General features: G+C 42.4%; 1 protein-coding gene across 1 annotated transcript; it reads right to left on the minus strand.

The window, feature by feature from the left end:
* Positions 1-487: 487 nt before the first annotated feature.
* LOC115458907 (dnaJ homolog subfamily C member 28-like) lies at positions 488-4618 on the minus strand. Its single transcript, XM_030188753.1, has 2 exons — positions 4522-4618; positions 488-2322 (listed from the first exon to the last, which is right to left on the minus strand). Exon 2 carries the CDS (start codon positions 2287-2289, stop codon positions 1156-1158), a length of 1134 nt encoding a protein of 377 aa, XP_030044613.1. The 5' UTR covers positions 2290-2322; positions 4522-4618; the 3' UTR covers positions 488-1155.
* Positions 4619-14681: the final 10063 nt, after the last annotated feature.

Below are 14681 nucleotides of genomic sequence, written 5' to 3' on the forward strand. Positions count from 1 at the left end.
TTTTATTAGGTTTTTTATGGGGTTTTTTTTACTATATGTGGAGCTATTTTTGTGTTGTTGCATTATTAAAGTTTGATTTGTTTTCTTTTAGCTTTTTACATTTCCTTTATATGTCTGAGGAAATTCTGAAAGTCTGTGTCTTTATACACTTTTTAATACATTTTGTTGGATTTCAATTGTATTTATTTTTATATTATGGCATTTATGTATACTTGTTATTTTTATATTTGCCCCTGACACAGCCCTTTGTTGGGGTGAAACGTGGTCCATATCGGGCATTTTATTTGTACGAGACTGCTTGTATTGAATAAACATCTTGCTCCTTCTTGACATGTGATCTGCTCTTTTTGTTCACTGTGTAGTTGTAGTGTCTGCAGACCCCCTTTCCTCTGCTGTATCTGACCTGCTGAAATGAATATTTGCATACATGCACAACAAAATTAAAAAAAAAAATTAACTGTCACCAATTAATTTAATGTGTAATTAATTATATTTGAGGGCTAACATTTAGAGAAGCATTTACTATTTCCTTTCCAAATTGGCACTTCAGGTTATTTATATTACTGTACTAAAACAATGTGTACTCCCAGTGTCTCCTTGTCATATTAGAAAATGTCCAGCTCTCTGATCTGTTTAATGTCATCTGCAATGCATCATGGGAGTTTAGGGCTGCTAGAACAAGACTTCCTAAACCTGTTCCGAGGACCCTAAAGCCAGTTGAATTTTCAGGATATCCATAAACAATATACATGAGATAAATCTGCATGCACTGGAGACCTAGCACACGTGAATTTATCTCATGCATATTGATTGTGGATATCCTGAAAACCTGACTGGCTGTGGAGTCCGCAGGAAGTTCAGGGGGAGAGCCTGTGCTAGAGGATAAGATGGATAGCCACCTGCCACCATTGCACTGCCCTTTAAAATGATGCATTTTTTAAATGTAACATTCTGTGTAGGGGGAGGGGGGAGGAGGATGATAAATGAGGTCTCAGAAATTTATCAAACTACTGAAAGAGAAAATAATTTCCATATGCATAGTGGATTCATAATATCTGCCTTTTAAACAAAAATCCCCGGCACTGAATCAGAGGCCATCAAGTTAAAACGGATGTACTGAATGAATCTTACAGTGTTTTAAATTGCAGCCTGGCATCATTTCCACACCAGACTGATCAGCTTTGCCCAATAGGTCTTAAGTCCAACATCTGTAGCACTCTCCAAATCATTTGTGTTAATATCTTCTTTGATCTTCTGTGTTGTTCTTACAAGGGTTTCATGGGCCTTCAGTGCTCGTGCAATTTCTTTGTCTACACAGAAGTGTATCATTTGTCTGTTTAAAAGGGGGACAATTAAGTTAAAATCATTAATCCTTTTGTTCAGCTTGCCAATATCTTTGCTAAACTGTTCACAGGACTGACTCCATTGTTTTTCTTGAAGCGGCATCATTGGCTCACCAAGCTTTTTCCTAGCCTCTACTAGCTCCTTTCTCAGTTTCTCAATAGTTTCCCGTATTTCTTTCTGCAGAACAATCCACTCCGGCTGGTATCCATTGTCTATCAGGATCCTATTCAGATTGTGGGTCATGGGATCAATATGTGGGCAGTAAGAAAATTTCTCCAGTGGCTTTCCTTTACCACTGAGATTATCAAAGTCTCCTCTGGCCATTGATTCCTGAATGAGGTCCTCTACCAAACGTTCGATTGCTTGTGTGATTTTGATCTTTTTACTCTGTCTCACATCCTTGGCCATCATAGCATTCTCAGCATACTGACGCTCTAATTTCTGCCTCCGAAAGTCCAAAACTTGATCAGTAGCACGGTCTACTCTAAATTGCACGTACTGTTTCTCTCTTTGACTAGGGGTTCCAAAACCAACGCCTTCAAAGTTCAGATATTGCCTGTGCTGTGGTACTTTGTGCTTAAATTTTTCTTCCTCATCTTTCTCTTCTGGGTCGTCTTCCTTGGCCAGGTGACTAAGCATAGTTCTGTATGCTTCTTCGATTTGCACAAACTTAGTTACATCAGCACTAGGAGAACCACTATCAGGATGATACTGCTTGGCAAGCTTTCTGTAGGAATCTCTAACATCATTTAGGGAACACCCTGCCTGAACATTGAGAAGCCTGTAGCAATCTTCGATGTTCTTTTTAGGCTTGTATCCTGAGAATAATCTACAGCCAATTATGTAATGATATAGAAGCCTTTGGAGACTGGCTGAAATCATCATTGAATCTGTACAGATCCAACACCGAGGTTTTAGAGTCAGCGCAGTGAATAGCCACTTCATCGTTCCAATGACGTTCCACAGAAAACACTAAACCTGTAACGTTAAAATCATGTTAAAACTATTTTTAAAAATAATAATGCCAGTGTAGAAATATATATGTATCACTTTGGTACCTGTTTCTTTATTCTTAAAACAATACTCAAATAGTATCTTACAAGCGGTTTCCAAACCTTCCTAGGGAGCATGCAGCCAGTTGGGTTTTCAGGATATCTGCAATGAATATGAATGGATAGAATGGAATGCACTGCCTCCAGTACAGTTTGGGAACTACCGTAGTACATCAATGATGTGGAAATATAACTTTAGTCTTGACTCTCCTGTCCTGGGTGCAGCCAGTTAAAACTCTGCAGAGCCCCCTCCCTACCCATCTTCAAATCATTGCTCAAAGCCCACCTCTTCAATGTCGCTTTCGGCACCTAATCACAACACCTCTACTCAGGAAATCTAGACTACCCCAACTTGACATTTTGTCCTTTAGATTGTAAGCTCTTCTGAGCAGGGACCGTCCTTAGTTATTAATTTGTACAGCGCTGCGTAACCCTAGTAGCACTCTAGAAATGTTAAGTAGTAGTAGTAGCAAGCTGCTCAGGGAGTGTGTTGTTCCGTATGAGATCCAACATGGAGAGGGACAGTCTTGCACTTACCTAGAATGTGCAACCCTCAAACTACAAAGGAATGACCACTACTTAACAGTTATCCTCCTAACAGTGACCGGGGGGGGGGGGGGGGGAGGTACTGTGTGGCATATGGAAAGAGAGTCTACGTTCAGGGAATGTGCAGGAGGAGGAAGGAAGAGTCCTGCAAAAAAAGAAGAAAAAAAAAAGGACAGATCAACAGATGTTTCTTCTTTGGCCCTTGTGCAAAATTCTGTGCTCATTCTGCATAGAAGGGGAATTCTGTGCAAATTATGCAATGCAAAGCAGCATTTAAAAAAACAAGAAGTGCCATATTGGGTCAGAACAAAGGTCAATCTAGCCCAGTATCCTGTTTCTAACAGCAGTCAATCCAGGTCACAAGCTCCTGGCAGAATTCCCCAAAAGTATGAAGATTCCATGCTACTTAACTCCAGGGATATGCAGTGGTTTTCCCCAGGTACCTTAATAACAGTTTATGGCCTTTTTTTTTCCAAGAGTAGCCTAGTGGTTAGTGCAGCGGACTTTGAAACCGGGGAACTGGGTTCGATTCTCACTGCTAGTGACTCTGGGCAAGTCACTTAGCCTTCCATTGCCCCGGGTACAAATAAGTACCTGTATATACTATATAAACCACTTTTAATATAGTTGCAAAAACCACAGAAAGGCAATATATCAAGTCCTGCTCCCTTTCCTTTAAACCTATACATTACTTTAATCTCTTGCTCTGGCAATGAGTTCCAGAGCTTAATGATGCATTAAATGAAAAATTATTTTCTCCTATTTTGTTTTAAACGTACTTATTATTTATGTACTTATTACTTATCCTGATTTAGATTGTAAGTTCTTTTGAGCAGGGACTGTCTGTCTTTCTTCTTCATGTTCAATTGTAAAGCGCTGCGTACGACTGGTAGCACTATAAAAGTGATTTATAGTTGTAGTAGTTATTATTTAAAACATTGAAGCTATGATATTTAACAAGCAAGAAACATTCTACATCTTCTATCAATTAAAGTAGTACAAACGTGTGCTAGCCTTTTTCGCATGCGCTAACCATGTAGATGCCCATAATATTCCTATGAGCATCTACACGGTTAGCGCACGCTAGAAACGCTAGCGCGTCTTTGTAAAAGGAGCCCAAAAGTCTATGTTGAACTACAGTACTATAGTTACTACAGAACTACCCAGGAAAACAGATCATTGACTCAGATCATTTAAATTAAACTAAATGCTTAAGAGAAACGGCCACCTGGAAACAGCAGAATAAAGGGGGAGGGGGGAAGAAGCCAGACGCTCCAGCAAAGTGCAGAATACAGAAGCTGAAATTTTTCGAGACTCCAATACCAAGCTGCATGCTGCAAAGGCAGAAAATGTCAAGGACTCCAATAAAATATAGGGATATATGGAAAGGGGATGGAATTTGATTTGTCGTTCTGTGGTTTTAAGCTACACTGCTGTCTGAAGTGTTCTAGCCTGACACCGCTGCCACTGTCCTTATGACCATGATCAGGTTTAAAAATAACTCTCTCTGTTTAACAAACGTAAATATTATTTCTGATTTTATTATTTTACTATTATCATCAATATTTGTATACATTACCATAAATGACCCTTGACAATGAATATTCACAGAACCCATTCCTTATAAACGTAATATAAACCATTACTGGATGCTTCCGCCTCCCTGGAGGCAGCCATGTTTCCGCTGTGCCGAAAAGAGTCATAGGAAATGTAGTTTTGCAGATATATTGCTGTTAGGCAGTTGTGTGGACGCCACCTGCAGGCTAAACAGGGAAGCGTCGTGGGTCAAAAAGTAAAAAGACCTGTTCTTTTTTTTGGTTCTTATTTTAATTGTTGGCACGAAATTTTCATGCATTCAGATGTTTAAGTATTCATTTTTTAGTAACATCTCAGACACAATTTCTATCCATGCCACCCTTCTAGTTACCCTCTCAGAGTGGGAAAAATTAGAAATCTTACATTTTATTTTAGGAAAAAAGGATGTAGCTTTTCGTGGCTATAACTCCAGGTATTTCCAGATGTGGCTAGAGAGCTACGCAATTGTGGGGAAAAGATTTTCTTCAATTAAAAAGCCAAATCTTTGCTGTGGGAGTCTCTGATTTTTGTTTGTTTGAGGTTCACGTACAGGTGGTGTCTGGTTAATTATCAAGGTAGGAAGTATGTGGGGTTTTTTTTTATTCTGCTCAACTTGAGCAATTTCTTGTAGAGAAAGAAGTTTCTTGAAGGGTGGAAATATGATGATGTGGCCCTGGTCGGGTTTGCAAGGTTATTGTGGATTTGTGATCCTTATTACCGTAATAATGTGGTTAGTTGTTCTCTTACCCAGTCCTCATTAATGTGGACTTCATGTATTTTCATTACTTTACTTATGGAAATTAGTTTCAAAAGAAATCCATAAGGCAAGACTTCCCTTAGCTAAATTCATATTGACTTTCATTCATTAAACCATGACCATCTATGTGTTCAGTAACTTTGTTTGCTTTGCATAAAATGTATTGTACTGTTCTGGGATCTTGCCAGGTACTTGTAAGCTTGATTGGCCACTATTGGAAACAGGATGCTGGGCTTGTCGGACCTTCGGTCTGTCCTAGCATGAGAACGCTTATATTCTTATGAATACTAACAGGTATGTACGTGACACCATTCATGAGCAAAAAAAATCAATACTTGGCACTAATTTACACTTACAAGCGTAACTGCACTTAGTCCCTATTCTAAAATGTCAGCACGCAATTTCTATCGAATGCAACTGCAAGGGGGGTGTGTGCACTGGGAGGGGCATTGGCAGTGGAGGAGTAGCCTAATGGTTAGTGCAGTGGGCTTAGATTCTGGAGAACTGGGTTTGATTCCCACAGCATCTCCTTGTGACCCCAGCAGTTACTTAACCCTCTGTTACCCCAGATACAAAAAAAACATCATTGTGAACCCACTAGGGCCAGAGAAAGTATCTGCATATAATAAGTACAGCACTGCATATGTTTCAAGTTTATTTTACATATTATACGCCAGTCAAAAGGAACCTATCAGAGCGGTGTACAGTATGACCAGAAGCGCTATAGAAAGGATAAGTAGTAGTAAGGTAGGGGGCTAGCACTTATGTGCCAACTTTATAAAATAATATCATTTACATGCACCAGTGCCGCTGTTAGGACAAGCATTTACACCTGTTGCTGACATGGCCTGCTCATGACTAAAATGTTGGTGCAAATATTTATTTATTTACTAGTAAGAAAGGCCCGTTTCTGTTTTAAAGGAAACGGGCGCTAGCAAGGTTTTCCTCGTAGTGTGTATGTTTGAGAGAGTGTGTGTGAGAGAGAGAGAGAGAGAGAGTGACTGTGCGAGTGTGTGTGTGTGTCAGAGAGAGAGTGAGACTGGGTGCTAGTGTGTCTGTGGGAGAGTGTGTGTGTGTCAGAATGACAGTGTGTGCGAGTGCATTTGTAAGACACAGTGAGACCCAGAATTTGCTGAACCCCCTTCCCCTCCTGTCTGAGTTCCTGAAACCTCTGCCACTTGTTCACATCTGAGTTCCAGGACCCCCCTGCCACTTCTTCCCATCCCTCCTCTCCCCTTCCCACACCTTTCAGGACCCCCTCTGTAGTTTCAGGACCCCCTTCCCCCTCGTGTCGTTCATGACCCCCCCTTCCCTCCCCTGTCGTTTCAGGACCCCCCTCCCCACCTCCTACACTTTTTTACCTCCTGCACGTAGGGACGCCGCTTCACACAGCCTCTTCTTTTGCTTCTGTTTCAGCTGTTCCTGTGTCCCGCCCTCAAGGGCGGGACCACACGAACAGCAGAAACAGAAGCGAAAGAAGAGGCTGTGTGAAGCGGGTGACGTCACTGATCTACCAACGGAAGCAGACCACGGAGCCACGGTCCCAGGAAGCTTTTGAACGTTGGAGGTGAGAATTATTATATATGATTATGATTTATTTACCGCATTTTTGAAGGAATTCACTCAAGGCGGTGGACAGTAAGAATAGATCAAACATGCTGAATTTTGCTGGTAATTATGTAATTGCCATTAATGAATTTGTGCTTAGTGTGAGACAGTTTGAAGCCTAACTTTAGGTGACTTCTTCAATTGACCCCCTAGATGCTCTAATTCTCCCATCTTATTTTTTAGGCTTCTAGAATTTGTATACAGACATTTTTTTGTTTGTATCTACAACCTACTTAGCAATTGACAGGGATAATTTGCAATCTTTAATCTCGGCTTTTCTCTTAAAGGCACCTAGCTTACTTTTTTGCTGCTTTATTGCAGCCTCTGAATCGGAATGCCCTAATTTCCCTTTATTGATAGTATCGTCAAAGATACCTTACTCTGAACCATGTGCTCCTGAGCAATTTCAGCTTTCCCCCAGGTTCCAGTTTAAAAGCTGCTCTAACTCTTTTTTAAACATCAATGCCAGTAGCCTGGTTCCACCCCAGTTAAGGTGGCGCCCATCTTTTTGGAATAGGCTCCCCCTTCCCTAGAATATGATTTTTTTTGAAATTCCATTATTGTTAGTTCTGATAATGCTACTCTGAATCAGGGGTTCTCAACCCAGTCCTTGGGACACAGTCAGTCAGGTTTTTAGGATACCCACAATGAATATGCATGAGATAGATTTGCATACAATCAGTGGCGTTCCTAGGGTGGCTGACACCCGAGACAGATCGCCGATGTGCCCCCCCCCCTGGGTGCAGCGCGATCCCCCTCACCCCCAGCGAAACGACACCCCCCCCCGGGTGCATTTTTACCTGCTGGGGGGGGGGGGGGTGCCGCGCGCCTCTCGGCTTTGCTCGTTCCATGCTCCCTCTGCCCCGGAATAGGAAGTAACTTGTTCCGGGGCAGAGGGAGCACGGAACGAGCGGAGCCGACAGGCGCGCGGCACCTCCCCAGCGGTGTACACCCGGGGCGGACCGCCCCCACTGCGCCCCCTTGGTACGCCACTGCATACAATGGAAGTAATGCATGCAAATGTATCTTATGTATACTCATTTTGAGCATCCTGAAAACCTGACTGGCTAGGTGTGTCCCAAGGACTGAGTTGAGAACTCCTGCTCTAGATGAAAGACAGACTTAAACCGTAAGAATCATGACATGGAACTAGCATCAGTCAATCAGTGGCCAAGTTCAGTGGGAGTGAGAATCATGGAGGTAGCTTGAAGTCTCCTTACAAAGTACCAGCTTCATGAATTTGTTGTGCTGGTCGTTCTTTTTCCTAAAATATACCAAGTCGAAGCCAGCGCTATGAAAGTTCATTCTGGCACTTGATATTGAAAGGGACAGTGGAACGATTGTGATTTATATCCGGCTTCTGTAATTGACTCTGAAAATGCAGCTTTTGAATTGATAGGATGGTTGACTGCTCCCAGATGTGCCATTATAGTGAAAGTGGGATGGAATTCTCTGACCATTCATGCAACACATTCTGCCTCAGTAATTTTTATGTGAATCCTACCCAGTGCAACCTATGGGGTTTTCATTCCTTCTTATTCTTGGCTTTTGGATCAGCAAAACGGTGCAGAGAAAACGAGTGAAGCTACTGACAAAAAAAAAGGAAATAAAACAAGAAAGATTTTGAAAGTATTTGGTAAGTGAGACTGAGAATCTCATATCATGATGCTGCAGGAAGGTTTGCATGGTGATGTCTGGGGAAGTACCTAATGGTTATATTACTAAGGAGTCCTAAAGAAAAATTAAGGGTGCTACTCCTCTTTGTAAAGATACTGTCAGGATTTGTAAAAATGGTAATTTTAAAATCAGTAGTATTTGTTCTCATTTGTGATGCAACACCAAAAATACAGAAATTGGAGCAATGGGATGGTCTCCTGGTATGGAGACAGTTTACATGTTTGTTTGGTTTTTTTTCCTGTTGCTTTATGATCAATAAGAAAGGCTAGCCACTGTGCTGTGGCATACAGGCCAAATTACTAACCTGCAAATGGCTTTGCAAACAATGATAAGATGAGGAAAAAAGGCATATAGCGCACAGAATTGCATTTCTGAATTTTAACATGGGCTATTTGTCATTTTTTCTGCATAGAAGTTTGCACTTGCAAAACCATCAGCAAAAGTTATACAGAATCACCAACGAGCTGAAGAGTCATGCAAATCTGCTAATTTGCAATTTTGGAGTAAGGAAATTCCACATGGAAAAATCACACAAAGCATGATACTCCGTGAAACTTATTTGCACCTCGAGGAGATGTGGAGGCTCATTTTCAAAGCACATAGACTTACAAAGTTACGTAGGTTTGAAAATAAGCACCATAGTAACCTCTTTTGGGGGGGCAATAAAGTTGGTACAGACTTTATTTGGGAAAAAAATCCCCACAAAGCCATTTCTATAGTCTGTGAAATGGTCTGCTAACACGAGAACACTTTTTTGCCATCCCCACAGAGCCAGCCACAGCTTAGTACCTTAGCCTCAGGATGACTAGAAGGAACAAGCAGAGGTATGTGAGGATGCAGCTGACCTCAGATCTAGCTCACCTTGTGGACTACCCTAAAAAATGTCAACATTTTATTTAAAAGGTTTCAAGAAATACAAAAGGCGGCAACAGCTTTGCACAGCGCTAACAAGATTTTTCTCTTAGCAATTTTCAACATCTGTCTTATTAGCCCTTATTGTGCCCTTTTAATGCAGGTGCTCAACTGTCTTGGCAGGTTTTTTTTTGTTATTTTAAAAATGATAATACTTGTGGAACCATTTATTTTACCAATAGATGTCATATACAACTGGCAAACTGAACATCTACAAGTACTAAAAGGCATTCATTTGTGGGATAAACAGATCCAGAGAGCATATTGTTTACAGACTTTAAGAACTTTTTCTTCTAAAGACTTGGGGGTCCTTTTACTAAGCCACGTAGGCGCCTATGTGCGCCTAACACGCGTCAATTTGGAATTACCACCTGGCTACCGCATGGCCTGGGCGGTAATTTTATTTTTTTATGCGTGCCAGAAAATAATTTTCATTTTCCGGTGCATGGCGCTAACCGAGCAGTAAAAGACATTGTACATGCATAGATCATATTATCATTATTGAACATTACATTTTTTTCCTACTCTCTATTTACCCTACCTACCTGTTATTCTTGTACATTAACTGTAACAATATGCTGAACCTCTTACTCTGTTAATGGTGATGCCATTGCTATATAATGTAAGCCATATTGAGCCTGCAAATAGGTGGGAAAATGTGGGATACAAATGCAGCAAATAAATAAATAAATAAAATCATGTGGCAGTAAGGTCTCAGACCCAAAATGGACGCGTGCCAATTTTCATTTTGCCGCGCTTCCATTTTCGCCCCCACCCCCCAAAAAAAGCATTTTCTTACAGGTGCGCTGAAAAATGGATCTGCATGCATCCAAAACATGCACCTACACTAGCGCAGGCCATTTTTCAGCGCGCTTTAGTAAAAGGACCCCTTGGTAATTTAAGGATTAATGGTTGGATATGCCTACAGTAAACCAATTGTTTCTTGTTGTCTGGAAAGCCTGACCCTTTGATCAGATTCATTGATTGATTATACGTTTGGGAAGCTTGCCAGGTGCCCTTGGCCTGGATTGGCCGCTGTCATGGACAGGATGCTGGGCTCAATGGACCCTTGGTCTTTTCCCAGTGTGGCATTACTTATGTACTTATGTCCTCTACTTGGCTCACTTTTATTACATAGAGCAGTGATTTAACCTATTGTGATGTCATAGTGGCTCATTCCACCAATAAGAGCCAACCTCATTAGTGATGTCACAATGGCTTGATTGTATAGAATGTTTGTACGTTTGGGAAGCTTGCCAGGTGCCCTTGGCCTGGATTGGCCGCTGTGGTGGACAGGATGCTGGGCTCGATGGACCCTTGGTCTTTTCCCAGTGTGGCATTACGTATGTACTTATGTATCTGTAGCTGGACTTCTTTGGCTTTGTTGTCTGTTGACATTCTTTTTCATTACCTGTGTAAGTATATTATTAAGAACAGTGTCAATTTTGTGTTCTTTGCTCCCTGCTTGTAAAAGGTTTCTAGTTCTATTCAGGTCCCCATTGTTGGTAGTAATGGATTATGCTGATCTGAAGAACAGATACGTCCCGGGTATTTCACACTTGATGCCATTTTTTTTCATTTTAATGTATTCCTCTGTACGTTCTCTGTTTAATATCCTTCCCCTTTCTTCTGGTGGACTAATGGGAGGGCAAAATAACAGTGTTAAGAAGTAGCAAATCTCTTTCTTTTCCTTTGTTTTGTTTTGGGTTTTAATGCTGAAATGAATTTTTTTGCCCATATTATTGAAACAAGTGGGCTCATTTTCAAAAGAGAAGGACACCTATCTTTCAGCATAAATCGGAAGATGGATGTCCTTCTCACAGGGTCGTCCAAATTGGTATAATCGAAAGCCGATTTTGGACGTCCCCAACTGCTTTCCATCGCAGGGATCGCCAAAGTTCAAGGGGGCGTATCGGAGATGTAGCGAAGGCGGGACTTGGACGTGCCTAACATTTGGATGTCCTTGACCCATAATCGAAAGAAACAAGGACGTCCCTGACAAACACTTGGACGACTTTACCTGGTCATGTATTTCTTACGACCAAGCCACAAAAAGGTGCCCAAAATGACCAGATGACCACCGGACAGAATCGGGGATGACCTCCCCTTACTCCCCCAGTGGTCACTAACCCCCTCCCACCCTCAAAAAATATTTTTTGCCAGCCTCAGATGTCATACTCAGCTCCATCACAGCAGTATGCAGGTCCCTGGAGCAGTTTTAGTGGGTGCAGTGCACTTCAGGCAGGTGGACCCAGACCCATCCCCCCCTACCTGTTACGTTTGTGAAGGAAACAGCGAGCTCTCCAAAACCCACCGTACCTACATCTAAGTGCCCCCCCCCTTCATCCATAAGGGCTATGGTAGTGAGGCAGTGAGCAAAAGAAATTGAATAATTCTGAGAAATCATATGAAGGGTTAATTTTGTTTAAAGGTGCTCAGATATTATTTTAAATTCTCAGTTCTGCTAGCAAGTGAAGGAATGTTATCTGGTTTAAGTTATTTACATTTGCTGGGCTGGGTTAGAAAGGTCAGACACAGGAATTTCTTTCAACCTTGTGAGGGATGGATTGCTAAGCAAACACATGTATTCTATTATGAGCCGGTATATAGCAGGCTGTTTGTTTAGGATTAGTTTAAAATGCTTAGAAGAAATACTGTTTAGAGAGAGGCAATAGATTAGTATTTACAAGTTTTTGATATTTAGAATATGTTTACTCTGTGTAGTTAAATGTAGAATGTCTGTTAAATTCTGTATTACTCTTTGTCTGCTGTTTAAGACTGCAGTTGAGGAGATCAACATGTGGTTAGACTTATCTGCAGTTCTGGCTGGTTTAATATATAAGCTGATAGGTGAACGAGGTCAGGGCTAGTTAGCTCTCGTCTCCTTGATTAATTATAAGCTAAGTGTAGGACTGGGTCAGTTTGAGGAATACCAAACCTATGTAACTGATATTTCAAAAGTAATGATTGGTTGAGGCAAGGTGACCAATCTATTCCTTAACCAATTGGGAGTAAAGGGGGCTAGGCTAGGAGGAGGGCTTAGGACCCTATTTAAGTAGGAGCAGAAGCAGTTTACGTCAGAAGGAGCTCAGAAGAAAGGAAGAAAGCTGGAAGACAACAGGAGAGACAGCATAAGAAGAGAAGCAGCTGAGACAAAGACACAGAGAGCTGAGAGAAAGACACAAAGAGCTAAGAGAGGAGAAGAGAGCTAGAACTGATGTCCTGCTTTGTTTGCTGGCAAATAAAGAAGATTTCTCTCTCATTCTGGTGTGTGCTGTCTGACTCCTGAAGTATCACAAATTCCTATCTCAATTCCTGCAACAATTCTTGGTGGCAGCGGTGGGATAAATCCTGCATTAATCCCAGCACCCAACTGACTGGAGAACATTCGCCGGGTATGTATTCTGTATTTTGTATTGTAATCCTAGCTAGGAAGTTGTAAACCAGCCCCTCAAGAAAGAGGGAAGGAGAATCTGATCAATTCTCAGCAAAGGCCCTAGTACCTTCTAGTCGCGGGGACTAGAAGCGAAAACGCTTGAGCTTATCTGTATCTGAGAAATTTGAAATTGTTGGGTGGGATTTTCTGTATGGGATGTGTGATGCTTGAATGTTAGAAGAGTGCAGACCTCTTACTGCATTCTCAAAAACTCCTTCCCTCTTTGTGTGTTGTAACTGTAAGCATTATGGGTGGGACATCATCTAGAACAATTGCTACCCCCCTAGATTGTATGCTTAGAAATTTCAAAAAAGGATTTTTAATTAATGACTATGGACAGACTTTAAGCTCAGGTACTTTAAGAACCTTGTGTGAAGTTGAGTGGCCATCTATGGGAGTGGGGTGGCCCCCTAGTGGCAGCTTAGATATTGAAGTAATCCGGAAGGTCTACAGCATAGTAGTAGGAGGACCAGAATATTCTGAACAACTCCCTTATATAGATTCCTGGGACAGCCTTGTGACTGACCCTCCCTCTTGGTTGAAAACTTATATGGGATCCCCAGTAAAATTCATGTTAGGCCGTGTTCAAAGAAAGATTAGAAAATCTAAACTAGAAGAGGGAAAGAGCCCTAGGAAGCCTACCACCCAATCGGTGGCTTCCGCCCCTACCCTGTCTGAGAAACCCATACTCTCTGATGACCCCTCAGACCTTGAGCCGCCACCTTATGGCCCATTGTTGGGGTTCCGTGCCGCCCCCAGAGATCCACGCCGCCCAGCCCAAGCCTCTCCAGCACAGGCTTCTCCGGATAGTTCTTCCCCTCCTGTGCCAAACCTGCCACACCCTAGGTTGGACTTTTCACCTGGCCTCTACCCTTCTGTGCCAAATCCTCTCCTGTTAACCTCTGAAGACCCGTTTTGGGTTCCACTCCCTGACTCCTCAACTCCCGACAGCCCAGCCTCTCCTTCTAATACCCCTACCCACTCATCAGGGGCCCGGCATCCCTTTCAATGGACTGACTCACCTGTGACCACCTCTCAGTCTATGAGTACCCCTCCCCATCCCTCAGGATTTCAACCTACCTCTACTGAATGGGTTAGACCCGCTGCAATTACCTTTGAGCATGATAGGAGGGTAGCTCCTAGCTCTACCTCAGGTTCCATTCCCACCTCCTCGAGAGTTCTGCCACTTCGTCAGGTAACTACCACTCGACCGGATCCTAATAATCAGGGTCAGGTTATACAGGCACAGGCCTATCAGTATGTACCCTTCACAACCACCGATCTCCTGAATTGGAAGACGCATTATCCCTCTTATACTGAAAAGCCTCAGGCGGTGGTGGACCTAGTGACTAGCATTATGGCCACCCATAACCCAACCTGGACTGATTGTCAACAACTTCTCCTGACCCTCTTCACAACTGAGGAGAGGCGGAAGATTTTGCAAAATGCTGAGGCCATCACGCGAGAGCGTGTCCCCGGGGGGATACAGGACCCAGAGGGATGGGTTAGAGCTCGGTTTCCTCGCGCAGCTCCAGATTGGGATCCAAATGATGGGCAGCACTATGAACTGTTGTCTGGCTATTGCCGGGACTTACTGGAAGGTATGAGGAAAGGCATAAAGAGGCCCATTAATCTGGCAAAGGTCTCTGAAATTCTCCAAGGGGCAACTGAATCCCCTGGGGCCTTTCTAGAGCGACTAATTGAAGCCTACAGAACATACACCCCATTTGACCCTGAAGCCCAAGAAAACCAGAGAATGGTGAATAGCGCATTG

The sequence above is a fragment of the Microcaecilia unicolor genome, unplaced genomic scaffold (genome assembly GCF_901765095.1).
Source record: "Microcaecilia unicolor unplaced genomic scaffold, aMicUni1.1, whole genome shotgun sequence".
Lineage (NCBI taxonomy): Eukaryota > Metazoa > Chordata > Amphibia > Gymnophiona > Siphonopidae > Microcaecilia > Microcaecilia unicolor.